The sequence below is a fragment of the Giraffa tippelskirchi genome, chromosome 8 (assembly GCF_054371585.1).
Source record: "Giraffa tippelskirchi isolate mGirTip1 chromosome 8, T2T-mGirTip1v1.2.pri, whole genome shotgun sequence".
NCBI classification, from domain to species: domain Eukaryota; kingdom Metazoa; phylum Chordata; class Mammalia; order Artiodactyla; family Giraffidae; genus Giraffa; species Giraffa tippelskirchi.
Window position 1 is genome coordinate 83,635,337 of NC_137282.1, and position 13,674 is coordinate 83,649,010.

At 42.5% G+C, this 13,674-nt stretch overlaps 1 protein-coding gene across 7 annotated transcripts in view; it reads left to right on the forward strand.

Annotated features, from left to right (window-relative positions):
* EGFLAM (EGF like, fibronectin type III and laminin G domains) overlaps positions 1-13,674 on the forward strand; it is a 194,809-nt gene that overhangs the window by 129,038 nt on the left and 52,097 nt on the right. For all 7 annotated transcript variants that reach the window (XR_014061930.1, XR_014061931.1, XM_081519289.1 and 4 more), the window contains 5 exons: positions 5,526-5,641; positions 6,553-6,871; positions 7,516-7,616; positions 9,074-9,174; positions 11,467-11,611. Coding sequence is in view for 5 of the 7 variants with exons in the window: in XM_081519289.1 (XP_081375415.1) it covers positions 5,526-5,641; positions 6,553-6,871; positions 7,516-7,616; positions 9,074-9,174; positions 11,467-11,611 (782 nt within the window). In the remaining 2 variants the exon portion in view is untranslated. The remainder of the gene's footprint in view (positions 1-5,525; positions 5,642-6,552; positions 6,872-7,515; positions 7,617-9,073; positions 9,175-11,466; positions 11,612-13,674) is intronic.

Genomic DNA, 13,674 nt, shown 5'->3' on the forward strand with positions numbered 1-13,674 from the left:
AAAGCATCAGTTCTTCAGTGCTCAGCCTTCTTTATGGTCCAACACTCCCATCCAGACATGACTACTGGAAAAACCATAGCTTTGACTATATAGACCTTTGCTGGCAAAGTTCTTTGCTTTTTAATATATTGTCTAGGTTTGGAATAGTTTTTCTTCCAAGAAGCAAGCGTCCTTTAATTTCATGGCTGCAGTCACCATCTGCAGTGATTTTGGAGTCCAAGAAAATAAAGTCTCACTGTTTCCATTGCTTCCCCATCTATTTGCCATGAAGTGATGGAAGGGAATGCCATGATCTTAGTTTTTTGAATGTTGAGTTTTAAGCCAGCTTTTTTCACTCTTCTCTTACACCTTTATCGAGAGGCTCTTTAGTTCCTCTTTACTTTCTGCCATAAGGGTGGTGTTTTCTGTTTATCTAAAGTTATTGATATTTCTCCTGGCAATCTTGATTCCAGCTTGTGCTTCATCCAGTCTGGCATTTCGAATGATGTACTCTGCATATAAGTTAAATAAGCAGGGTGACAATATGCAGCTTTGACATACTCCTTTCCCAATTTTGAACAAGTCCATTGTTCCATATCCAGTTCTAACTGTTGCTTCTTTACATGCGTATGGATTTCTCAGGATGCAGGTAAGGTGGTCTGGTAGTCTCAACTCTTTAAGAATTTTCCACAGTTTGTTGTGATCCACATAGTTCAAGGCTTTAACTTAGTCAGTGAAGCAGAAGTAGATGTTTTCCTGGAATTATCTTGCTTTTTCTATGACCCAGTAGATGTTGGCAATTTGATCTCTGGTTCCTCTGACTTTTATAAATCCAGCTTGAACATCTGGAAGTTCTTGGTTCACATACTGTTGAAACATAGCTTGGAAAATTTTGAACATGACCTTGCTAGCATGTGAAATGTGTGCAGTTGTGTGGTAGTTTGAACATTCTTCGGCATTGCCTTTCTTTGGGATTAGAATGAAAACAAACCTTTTCCAGTTCTATGGCCACTGCTGAGTTTTCCAAATTTGCTGGCATATTGAGTGCAGCACTTTAACAGTATCATCTTTTAGGATTTGAAATAGCTCAGCTGGAATTCCATCACCTCTGCTAGCTTTGTTCATAGTGATGCTTCCTAAGGCTCACTTGACTTCACACTCCAGGATGTCTGGCTCTAGGTGAGTGATCACACCATCGTGGTTATCCAGGTCATTAACATATTTTTTGTATAGTTCTTCTGTGTATTCTTGCCACCTCTTCTCAATATCTTCTGCTTCTGTTAGGTCCATACCATTTCTGTCCTTTATTGAGCCCATCTTTGCATGAAATGTTCCCTTGGTATCTCTAATTTTATTGAAGAGATCTCTAGTCTTTCCTATTCTATTGTTTTCCTCAGTTTCTTTGCATTGTTCACTTTGTTAAGTCTCCAAGTCATGTCTGGCTCTTTTGCAACTCCATGGGCTGTAGCTCACAGGCTCCTCTGTCCGTGGGATTTCCAGGCAAGAATACTGGAGTGATTGCCATTTCCTTCTCCAGGATTGTCAACTTAGGAAGGCTTTCTTGTCTCTCCTTGTTATTCTTTGGAACTCTGCATTCAGATGGGTATATCCTTCCTTTTCTCCTTTGCCTTCTGCTTCTCTTCTTTTCTCAGCTATTTGTAAAGTGTCTTCAAACAACCATTTTGCCTTTTTGCATTTCTTTTTCTTGGCGATGGTTTTGATCACCTCCTCCTGTACAAGGTTCCAAACCTCCATCCATAGTTCCTCAGGCTCTCTGTCTATCAGATCAAGTCTCTTGAATCTATTTGTCATTTCCACTGTATAATCCTAAGGGATTTGATTTAGGTCATACCTGAATGGCCTAGTGGTTTTCCCTACTTTCTTCAATCTAAGTCTGAATTTTGCTACAAAGAGTTCATGATCTGAGTCACAGTCAACTCTTGGTCTTGTTTTAGCTGACTGTATAGAGCTTCTCCATCTTTGGCTGCAAAGTATATAATCAATCTGATTTTGTAATCATTGAGATTCTTGAATTCTTGACCAAAGAGCCTGAACATCTATTTTGTAGGCAGTGGGAGTCTGAAAATGTTTTTCCAGGTAAAGCATTATAAGATGAAATGCAAAGAATCTTGACATTCATGAGAATAGTATCTATGTAAAAATGACTAGAATGTGCAGGGGGCAAGAGTGAACACCTTAGAGGTACAGAGACCCATCTACTGAAGATAAAATCCATCTCTCTCCGTGCATGTGCTATACTAATTCTTTTATTACCGTCTGAATTCTTTCTAATGCAATTCAATAATTCTGAAAATATAAAAGAGACAAAGATAAAATCGAGAGTTATGAGGGTGAGAAGAAAGAGACAGGGAGAGAAATAGAAAGATACAAAGATGCAGAGACAGGAGAAGGGGGAGCTGTCCCCAGGGGCTTCCTGGATGTTTGTGTGTAGACATCTGGCACACAGCTGTGCTGGCTGGATGCAGGTGGCTTGAAAGGATTTGTATCCAGGTATAAATCTGGCACCAACAGGGATGAATTTTCAGCTGATATGTGGGCTGCTTTAAATAAAACTGGGAAATTGGTGTGGAGGTGTTGAGAAGAGCTCCACCAAGACATGCCTCCTACCTGAGAAGAGGATCTTCCCTGCCGTCCACGTGCTCCTCTTGCTAAGACAGGAGAAGATGTCTGGTCAGCAATGTGCCCACTGAGCAGGCTTCCCACACTCCCTTTCTGTCATTTCCTTCAGTTTAGTGGTCAATCTGCTTGCTATTTTTCTTAGAGGAGGGTGAGTTTGCTTTTATGAGAAAGGTGTTTGGCTTAGTTTATTCTGAAAGTAGATTTGTCTTTAAGTTCAATTTATGCTTTTAATGCCAGTTTTTTTTCTTTTTACTAATCAATAATGAGCATCAGCGACCTACAAAAGTGAGTTTCTGTTGCCAGAGTTGTTACAGCCGTAAAGTTCAGTACCTGGTTTGTCTGAATTAGGGAAGGCAGCTGGTACCTGCGCTTACCCTAAGCCACCAGGAGGACATGGGGATGCTATGGAGCAGCACTTTGAAAGACTCTAGACTGGGGGTAGGGCTTCCTGTGTCTAGCCTAAGTCAGGATTTTCAGATCAGTAGATTTTTCTGGATGACAGCTAAATAAAACTGTTAATCTGACCATCCGCCAAGGAACAATAAGCTGTGTTGTCCTCTACAAGTTTTTCTCAGCCCACCTTTCAGTTTTGAAAGATCTTCCTGTCCTATGGATGGAAATGGTTGACACCCAAGATGTCACATGGGAGCCCTTTTTTTTCTGGATGTGTTTGCAGTAATATAATGCCTCTTTCTTATTTTAAAGAACTTTTAATGAAATATCTTGTACATGAAAAGTATATTTATACATACCGGAGTTTATGCTTTTGTATAATATATAAATGCTCATGGGTATCCAGCACCTACCTTAAGAAATAGAATATTTTAGAGTACTTTCAAAGACCCTTACGTCAGCCTCATTCATAGTCCTCTTCTAACCTTTCCCAGGTATTTTTGATCATTGCCTTTTCTTTCCTTTTTTAAAAAATATTTATTTATTTGGCTGCATCAAGTCTTAGTCGCAGCACCCAGGATCTTCAGTGTATCATGTGGGATCTTTTTCATTATGGTTCACAGGCTCAGCAGTTGTGGCACATGGGCTTAGTTGCTCCACCACATGTTGGGTCTTAGTTCCCTGACCAGGGATTGAACCCACATCCCCCGTATTGCAAGGTGGATTCTTAACCACTGGACCACTAGGGAAGCCCCCTGCTTTACTTTTCTTAAGAGTTTAAGTTACATACACAATGGGTCTTCCATATTGATCTGTGGTTGGTTGAATCCATGGATGCAGAACCTGCAGATACCGAGGGCCAGTTGTGCTCTGGCATTTTATATAAAGAACTTGAGCATCTGCAGATATTGGTATCTAAGTGGGTCCTGTATCCTAACCAAAAACATACATGTATGTTTATGTTATTTGCTCAATCACATCCAACTCTTTGCAGTCCCATGGACTATATAGCCCGCCAGGCTCCTCTGTCCATGGAATTCTCTAGGCAAGAATACTGGAGTGGGTTGCCATTCCTTTCTCCAGGAGATCTTCCCAACCTGAGGATCAGACATGGGTCTCCTCAATTGCAGGCAGATTCTTCATCGTCTGAGCCACAAGGGAAGTCTGCATGTGTGTATGTATCCTTAAATAATATATGGTTTTTCTTGCTGCTGATTTTTATATAAGTGGCATCAAACTAGTATGTTCCTTGGCAACTTTCATTTTTTTGCATAAAATCATGTGAGATTAAACCATTGATGCATTAAATGCCTCAACTAGATGTTCATCCAATGCCCCAATTAATGTCTCAATTAAATGTTCATTCATCTTTCCCATTACATAGTATTCCACTCCATAGATATATTTTAATTCACTTATCCATTCTTTGTTGATAGATATTTGGGGTGTTACTGTTATTATAAATAGCAAATTTGTCAGGTTCTTTTTTACTATTATAAATTATGATGTTGCAAATGTGTTATGCTCCTGTCTTCTGGTACACATGGGAAAGATTTTCTTCATATTTTGTAAGTGGGAGTGAGATTGCTGGGTCAAAAGGTATGAACATTTTCTACTTCATTAAGTATTTCCATGTGTTTGCAAAGAGGATATACCAGTTTACACATCTAACATCAGAGTATGAGTCTCCATTGATTCCATCCTTGGCAATACGTTTTATAATTTTAATTTTTAATTATGAACATATAATTGCACATTTACAAGAGACTTGAAAAATACAGAACAAGGTTACATATAGTTCCACTATATGTTACAATTACTTTTTTTAAGTAGATAAATTAAGGTTTTTAGTTGGAGTTTCAATATCGAAGTCTCAAAAATTAATAGAATGCATGTACATTCTATTATTACTTCTCTGTAATAGAAGTAGAATGATATAGTAGACCTGAAAAGCACTATGAACCAATTCAACGATTAAGATTTATACAATTTTCACACATCAGTAGGATACAAATTCTGTTCAAGTTCCCATAGACTGTAAACTAGGAGACATTGGAACGTATCCAGGGACATAAAACACGGTGCAAAAATTTCATGGTCTAGAGGTAGCAATACGTTTTGTTTTCAGGCCCTGCTGTGCGGCATGTAGGATCTTAGTTTCCCAACCAGGGAGTGAACCCTTGCCCCCTGCATTGAGAGTGTAGAGTCTTAACCACAGGGCCACCAAAAAGATCCCCTTGGCAATATTTTTTATTGTCTGATTTTTGTCTTTGCCAGTCTTGTTGGTATAAAATGGCAGCTCTTTCTGCTTTTTATGGGCATTTCCTTGATTACTTATGAGATTAAATGTTTTTCTTATTTTTTGCTCAATAGTGCTTCCTCTTCTGTGTTGAATTCCTTGTGTGTTTCTGATGTATCTCCATCCATTCAGTACAGCTGTGTATGGGCTATGTTAGGATAGAAAAGGAAGCAAGGGCAGGTGCTGACTGCAGGGTGCTGCTTTCTCTACGAAGGTCCCGAGGAATCAGGAAGTGGGCGCTATGGACCCCATTATGCAACCGACACAGAGGCTGGCGAAGATGATGACACATTTGAAGACGACTTAGATTTGGATATTTCCTTTGAGGAGGTAATAAGAAGTCCTGCTTTATAAACCTGGGTGTTTTTGTTTCCTTGCTGAACAAAGTGGTTTAGTCAATGGACAACAAACATCTTACTTAAGAGTTACTTAAATTGGCTCACTTAAATTGGCTCGTTTTCTTTTAAAACTTATTTATGTCCTCTGACTATTAGTCTCCAGGTGATCATAAATGAATAGTAACTAGATACCTACCAACTATGCCGATGTTCTAAAGTCAGCCCCTGCTTGCTGACTTCACCATTTGGCAAAAGCATATTTAGATTCCAAGCAGGTGAAATTTTATAAAGTCAGTATTGATAAGGAAATGAACAATTCTTTGAAAAATTAATATGTCTTAATGATGTTGTAATAAAGATAAATCATGTAATATCAGTTTTAGCACTGATTTTCTGAGTAATACAGGGGAAGGTACTTAAAATTCTTGAGCCTGAAGTTCTTTATCCATAAACTGGAGTCAGTACTATTTGCTGTCTCTACCTCCCAAGGTTTTGGGAAATATCAAAATAACTGTAGTTTCATGTATTAGACCGGAGAAGGCAATGACACCCCACTCCAGTACTCTTGCCTGGAAAATCCCATGGACGGAGGAGCCTGGTAGGCTATAGTCCATGGGGTCGCTAAGAGTCGGACACGACTGAGTGACTTCACTTTCACTTTTCCCTTTCATGCACTGGAGAAGGAAATGGCACCCCACTCCAGTATTCTTGCCTGGAGAATCCTAGGGACGGCAGAGCCTGGTGGGCTGCCGTCTATGGGGTCGCACAGAGTCGGACACGACTGAAGCGACTTAGCAGCAGCAGCAGCAGCAGCAGCATGTATTAGACATCAACCATAAATAAGGCAGTCTAATTACTGTGCTCCATGTTAATCCTGAATTTCTTCTCCTTCTCTGACTTTAGGTTAAACCACTTGCTGCTATCAAAGAAGGGAATAAGAAATTTTTTGTGGAATCCAAGATGGCACCTAGATCGAACCCAATGACTGTTTCTAGGCTTGTCCCCCCGACCCCAGCATCTCTCCCCACAACTGCAGTGGCTCCCCAGCCCACTCCAATGGACAGGAAAGGAAAGAATGGTGTGGCTATGATGCCAAGGCTTTTTGACATGTCTTGTGATGAAACTCTTTGCTCTGCTGACAGCTTTTGTGTCAATGACTACACCTGGGGGGGCTCTCGATGCCACTGCAACCTGGGCAAAGGTGGTGAGAGCTGCTCAGAAGGTAGGTGCTTGGGGGAGTGGGTGGGGGACATGGTGGTGACCCTATGGGGAGCCAGAGCAATATTGCAGTCCACACAAGGTTCCTTCTTGTCCTTTTCCTAAGATAAGCCCCTTCTTCCATGTTTTAGTTATTAAATTAGCTAGTTAGCAATACAGGGCAAATGTGAGCCTTCCATTGCTTCTAGTTGAATAGCAGCCCTATTCCTGTATGTGCCAAACATGGAGTCCTTTCGGAGCAATGCATAAATCATCCCAATGGCACCTTGGGGGTGGGTTTACTTTTGTGACACCTCTTCTAAAAAAAATACAGCAGAAATGTGTGCATGAAGGTTAAGAAGGATACTGTGTATATTACACAGATGTATAATGTGAAAGTAGGTGTGAGTGGCCTTAAAGCCATTGATTTCTTTTTAGAGTGGCAAGTAGCAATCTCCAGAGATCTAATTTCTCCCTAAGAACTTCAGAAGCTCTAAGACCCCAGGAATGAGAATACTAGGGGTAAAGAGTAGAGAAATGAAGATGGTAAGCTAGGCTTAACAGACTGTCAGGGGTTTTTACTTAATGATATCCAATGGTGTTGTGTATTGATGTTTTGCATTTGAAGAAGTGAGCAAACAGCACTCTTTTGTCTTTTTCTCTTTTCAGATATTGTTATACAGTATCCTCAGTTCTTTGGTCATTCCTATGTAACCTTTGAACCTTTGAAGAACTCTTACCAGGCATTTCAAATTACTCTTGAATTTAGGGTAAGAAGGATTAATCCTGTGATGAGTGCCTGTTGGACACCTTAATGCAACAATGTGCTGCATCAAAGGGAGAAGGAGAAGGGGAGAGGAAGCAGAGGGTAAACCCATTCACAGGGCAGTGAGAACTATGGGCACATTTGCACACTCAAGGGCAGCAGCAAAGGGAGAGTTGGTTGTGTATGTTACTGAACTATGGAAATGGCTGGTCTGAAAGTTCCCAAGGAGAATGTTTGGGTTCCAGCCATATTGCGCATGTCAACCTAAAAGTTGAGAATTACATTTCATTCAGCAGATTTGCTGAGGACTTAAGCCCAATTGCTGAGGACTTAAAGGGCTTTCCTGGCAGCTCAAATGTTAAAGAATCTGCCTGCAATGCAGGAGACGAGGATTCAATCCCTGGGTTGGGAAGACCACCTGAAGAAGAAAATGGCAACCCACTCTAGTACTCTTGCCTGGAGAATTCCATGGACAGAAGAGCCTGTTGGGCTACAGTCCATGAAGTCCCAGAGAGTCGCACCCAACTGAGTGACTAACACTTTCCCACATTAAGCCTAATAGCTCTGAGCGACTATTCCCTGGGCATAATGTCTTCATCAAGTCCATCAAGTAAAACATGATTCTCAACACTTAGGTTGTGCATTTTTTTTTTTTCAGTTGACTTTCATAGTCGTGACCAGGCCAGGATTTCAGAAGGCATAAATGCATTCTTCATCCCCAAATCCCTTTTAATGAAAGCCCAAACAACCTTCCTTGTTATGACTGCAACTGCACAGATAGAAAAATAGCTATATGCAACCTTGGCACATGGTGACACCCCAATAATCCTCTTCGATATGAATCAGCTGCAGTGCCTTCAGCTTAAAGGGATTCTTTTGGGTATCTCAGATGACAGGAATAGGTTTGGAGATATGGAATCAAGTCCCCTTTAAGGTCAGAGTGTTGAGAATCTACAAGATGACCTGTCCCAGTCTAGGACAGGCAGCATGGGTGAAAGCAAAACTAGTCCATGGGCTGCTTGTGTTATCATGTTCTCCTAATGCAAGGGAAGATGCAAATTTGCTTGGAAGTAAAAAAAAAAAAAAAGGAAAAACTAGAATGCTCTTTGGTGAGAATAGAATTTGACAAGGATGAGAGCAGCCCCTGTGGGACCACAGTCTCCGTGCATAGTTTCCTGAGGCTCTGCTGGTGGATCCAGGAAGAGTAAAGAGTGGGTCAGATATGGGGCTGCCTTCCTCTCACGTCACTGCCAAATTTCTCATACACTGTTTATATTGCTGCCCCTTGTTTATTGAAAATGAACTAGGTCTATGTACCTGGGAATTAATTGGAGTCTGCATGCTTGTAAATAGGACCTCAGTGGAGAGGCTCGAGTTTTGTATCCATGAGTGTTTCTGGGTGGCCCTCTGTGGAAGAGGAAATGCTCACTGTTCATGTGGCTTTTGTTTGTATAATAACAGGCAGAGGCAGAGGACGGCTTACTGCTCTACTGTGGGGAGAATGAGCATGGGAGGGGGGATTTCATGTCCCTGGCTGTCATCCGGCGCTCGCTCCAGTTCAGGTAATCACTGGCAAAAACCCCTGGAATGTTTAATACTACCCTACAATATGTTTTCCTTTCTGTATTGTGAACAAAACCTATACTCGATTTATAGTGTAAATAAAGGAACTGTGTATTATGGATCCTGGACCAGTCTACTGAATACCAGGGTATCAAGATTGCAGGGTAACCTCTGAAATTTGAGTCTGGAATCTTGTAATCATTCATTCACTCAACAGCAAATGTTTTCTTGAGCCCCCACAGTGTACCTGGCACTGCTGTAGTGCCTGGGGATGCAGCAGTGAGCCCATCAAGTCCCTTCTTTCCTGGAGCTCTGTTGGATGTGATGGGAAGAAGGCTGGGACCTTCTCCTTGTCCCCTGCAGTAGATTCAGCTGACAGCCATGGAGCCCAGAGAGGAGCCCACAGCCTCCTGGAGGCTCCTAGAGACCCAGACTGTATCGTTATCTTCCCTCCAGACTGTGATGGACTGTTTAACTTACCTCCTCTGCCTCGATCATTTGTGTCCCAATGCATCTCGGAAGCCACCCACCTTTGGTTTCTATGTGGTTTTTCTGGAGGCAGAGTTCTGTGGACATGCAAGTGTTTTAACCATCCTCATGGAGGTGTACATGGGACTATTTGATGAGATCAGCCGAGTGCTTCTCCATGGCTCACTGGTCAAGATCCCCGTGGTAACATTCCCTGGCGACCTGACCTTCAACAAGTGACTTAACCTCTCCAACTCTGTGTTAGCTCCCAGGGTTACTGTGAGGATTAAATGCGTTAATACGTAAGAGTACTTAGAGCAGTGCCTGAACCATAGCAAGCACTCAGTAAGCACCAACCATTATTGTTTTTTGATTATTTCAGCACAAAAATTACTTTTGGTTAAGATAGATAAGACTGTCTGTGAAGCATTCCACATGGGGTAGAAAATGCCCCCTGCCCCCTGAACCCTTTGCTAAATGCATTGATTGATGGGAGATTGCATTCCACATGGGGTAGAAAATGCCCCCTGCCCCCTGAACCCTTTGCTAAATGCATTGATTGATGGGAGATTGAGTTCAGCTAGTAGGATCCGGGGCAGTGGTCCCTAACCTCGTGAGCTCTAAGGCTTGGAGGATCTGAAGGACTCTCACTAGCCCAGCTGGTTATTTGCTAGTAGCAGCTCTCCATCTCTGCAACTCCTACTGTGTGATTCTGAGATCACCCCCTCTCGGTGAGCCGGTTCTGCAATGCCTCTCCAACCCATTCCTGTCTATTGAGGATCAGGAGACAAAGGGGGACCATGAGAAGCAGGCTGCAATTAGTGCACATCCTGAAAAGGACAACACTATGTGTCATGGCCAGTGTCCCCCACTGGCAGCCTCAGGACCCAAGGGGGAGGCACTATGGTGGCTGCTTAGAACTTGGCTGGAAGGGGTCAAAATTCTAGATGTCAGGCGTAGTGACCAGAGGGCACCCCAGGACATACAGAGGTTGGGGGGAAAAAAAAACAAGAATAATGCAACTGTCTGAGAATGCTCGTTCTCCACCCACACCCGCTCTGAGCCGCAGCTTCTCATGGAAACCACACCTGCACTCAGGCCCAGCTGAACACAGATGGCAGTGCTGCCCAGCTTTCCAAAATAAGTGTGAAGACTCGTTTTGGGTTTTTGTTTTTTTTTTTTTCTCAACATTTTATTAATATCACTGAGGCTGTCATTTGGGAGTTGTGGGAAGTCCCCAGAGAAATCCCCAGATGGAGAGTGACTCAAGCTCTAATTCTCCTCACCTTGAATCCGTGTTTAGTATCCGGCCATCTCTGAGAAGGAGAAAGAGGATCTTAGCTTCCTAGGATTCTCTGAGCTACAGAGAAAGTTGGGTTAAAGGAGGCCCCATGTTGCAAGGTCCTGCAGGCATATTAAAGACAAGACTGAGATGGTCCTAGAAAAGAGGCGTCTCTCTAAGGAAGTTTTTCTGTGTGTGGATTTAAACAGCCCTTGATACCCATAAGCCTAACTCTGAATAGACTGGCTCTCAACAAAGCTATTACTGCCCTGGAAATGATGTCCATTGAGTCTGAGCACAATAGTGAGCTTCCCTGGTGGCTCAGCTGGTAAAGAATCCGCCTGCAATGTGGGAGACCTGGGTTCAATCCCTGGGTTGGGAAGATTCCCTGGAGAAGAGAACGGCTACCCACTCCAGTATTCTGGCCTGGAGAATTCCATGGACTGTGTAGTTCATGGGGTCGCAAAGAGTTGGACACGACCGAGCGATTTTCACTTTCACTTTGATCTAAGAGTTTTCCTTTTCTTTTCTTCCCCCACAGGTTTAACTGTGGAACTGGGGTTGCCATCATTGTAAGTGAGACCAAAATCAAACTTGGGGGCTGGCACACCGTTGCGCTCTACAGAGATGGGCTGAACGGGCTGTTGCAGCTGAACAATGGCACCCCGGTGACAGGCCAGTCCCAGGTGAGTGCACTCCTCACTTCCACCCTCCCACCCAGCACTCTGGGAGGGTCCCGCTGCAGAGAGCTGGCAGATGGACAGTTTTGCATGGCATACTCAGGCAACCCAGCTCTGATGTGCCCCTGCCAGCTTTTCCATTGAAGGTGGGCTTTCAGGGCTCATGGCCTTCCCACATCTACCAAGGAGGGGGACTGAATATGCTGACATCATGGCCCTGGGTGCACAGGGACATGCAGGAGGCCTTGTACTCAAGGACATGTTCTTTTTCTACAAGGACATCAAAGCCAGAGGTGGAGGAAGACCCCTGTTGGAAGAATTGAAGCCATTATTAATGCCAAACACAAAGCTTGCTTTTAAGGCAGAGGTGTTGCAATTCTGTGGCTTTAGAAAATCATCCTGAAAGGTTCACTTGGTTCAATATGCAGGCATAATCCATTCATCCACCTTTTTTGGGGCCATGATTATAGGAAGTGGTAAAACAATTTAACTGTTGGGCTACTCAGCGAATCACCTAGGTATTCACATATTTGTCATGCTCTGAGCAATTTTAGGACTGTGTTTAGAATAAACAGTTTGGATTAGCAACCTGCCAAGGAACCAAGTCTGTAATTATAATCAGGCAGGTGTTTGTATTCTCTGAGGAAAAAAGTAGCAAGAAAGCCTTTGTGTATATGTGTGTAGCTTTCTCCTTCCTAGGCTCTTCATATTCTTTGCTGACAAGACAAGTTGTATAAAGGGTCATGACTTGCTACTTAAAAAAAAAAAATAGAAAAAATAAACCTCATCATTTGGATCCCAGTGGTTCCAAAGGAACAAGAATACAAATGTAGTGAATGTGAATCCAAGAAGATCAATATACAGATATGCATATATTTCTAAGGAAGGGAAAGAGAGGGTGAATGCACTGCAGACTCAGTAAATGCCAGAACAATGGGCCTACTATGGTTAAAATTAAATTTGATAGGAATAAGGAAGCTTTGAACTTGGGTTCAAAATACTAGCCTGAATACAAGGTGGAGAAGCTGTAACAGAAGTAACACATGTATAAGCATCATATGGTTTAAAACAAGGAAATTCAATGAAGGTTAATAAATAGGGCCATATGATAACAACACGCTAAAGAAATTATAGGTTACATTTATAAAGGCATAGCATCTAGAAAAATGGAGGTGATAATCCTATTCTATTCTGGTGCCTATGTATATAGTTTGCAGTGCTCTAACAGTTGGGAAGATCCCCTGGAGTAGGAAATGGCAGTCCACTCCAGTATTCTTGCCTGGAAAGTTCCATGGACAGAGGAGCGTGGTGGGCCATAGTCCATGGGGTCTCATTCAGTCAGACATGACTGAGCACACATAACAGTGATTCTAATCCTCAGATCGAATTGCCTTCAGAGTATATGATTTATTGAATATAAGAATTAATTACAAAAGGTATATAGTTTTGTGGATACTCAGGGTAACACCTGCCTCTCTACTACCAGGATTTGCTAAGCAAGTCAGACTACAAGTGTATAATGTTTAAGAAACTGTCTTGAGAGATAGTGACTCTGTTTTAAGTCAGGGTTTCCCCCAAACAGACCTGAGTTGATGAATCTATGCCAATGATTCACTAAGAAAGGAATTCCATTGGAAACCTGTGACAGAAGGGATTAAGATGAACAAGGGAGGGACAGAAGTTAGTAAGAACGCGATCTACGGCAAAGTTTACCAGGATCTGGCATTAGCCTGATCCGACAGGGGAGCTCTGGAGTGTACGTTGTACCTCAGAGTAGTGCCAACCCAAAGCAAGGGGGTTGGACTTTCACACTCAATCACCCATTAAAACCTGTTAAGACCTGTGCAGAGGGAATGCAAATTCTAGTACCACCAGTTCTTTCCCATAGACAGGCAATACAGGCTTCAGAGATCCGAAGGTAACCCTCATTAGAGGAAGATAAAAGCAAGGCTCAAAGACTGTTGTCTGGGATGTTGTGAAGGGAGCCTCAGAGGAGCTATTCACCCCTATGGTGCACTTAATGCTCCAGAAAAGAAGAAAAGGATTTAGCTGTTGGACTCCTGCTGTGG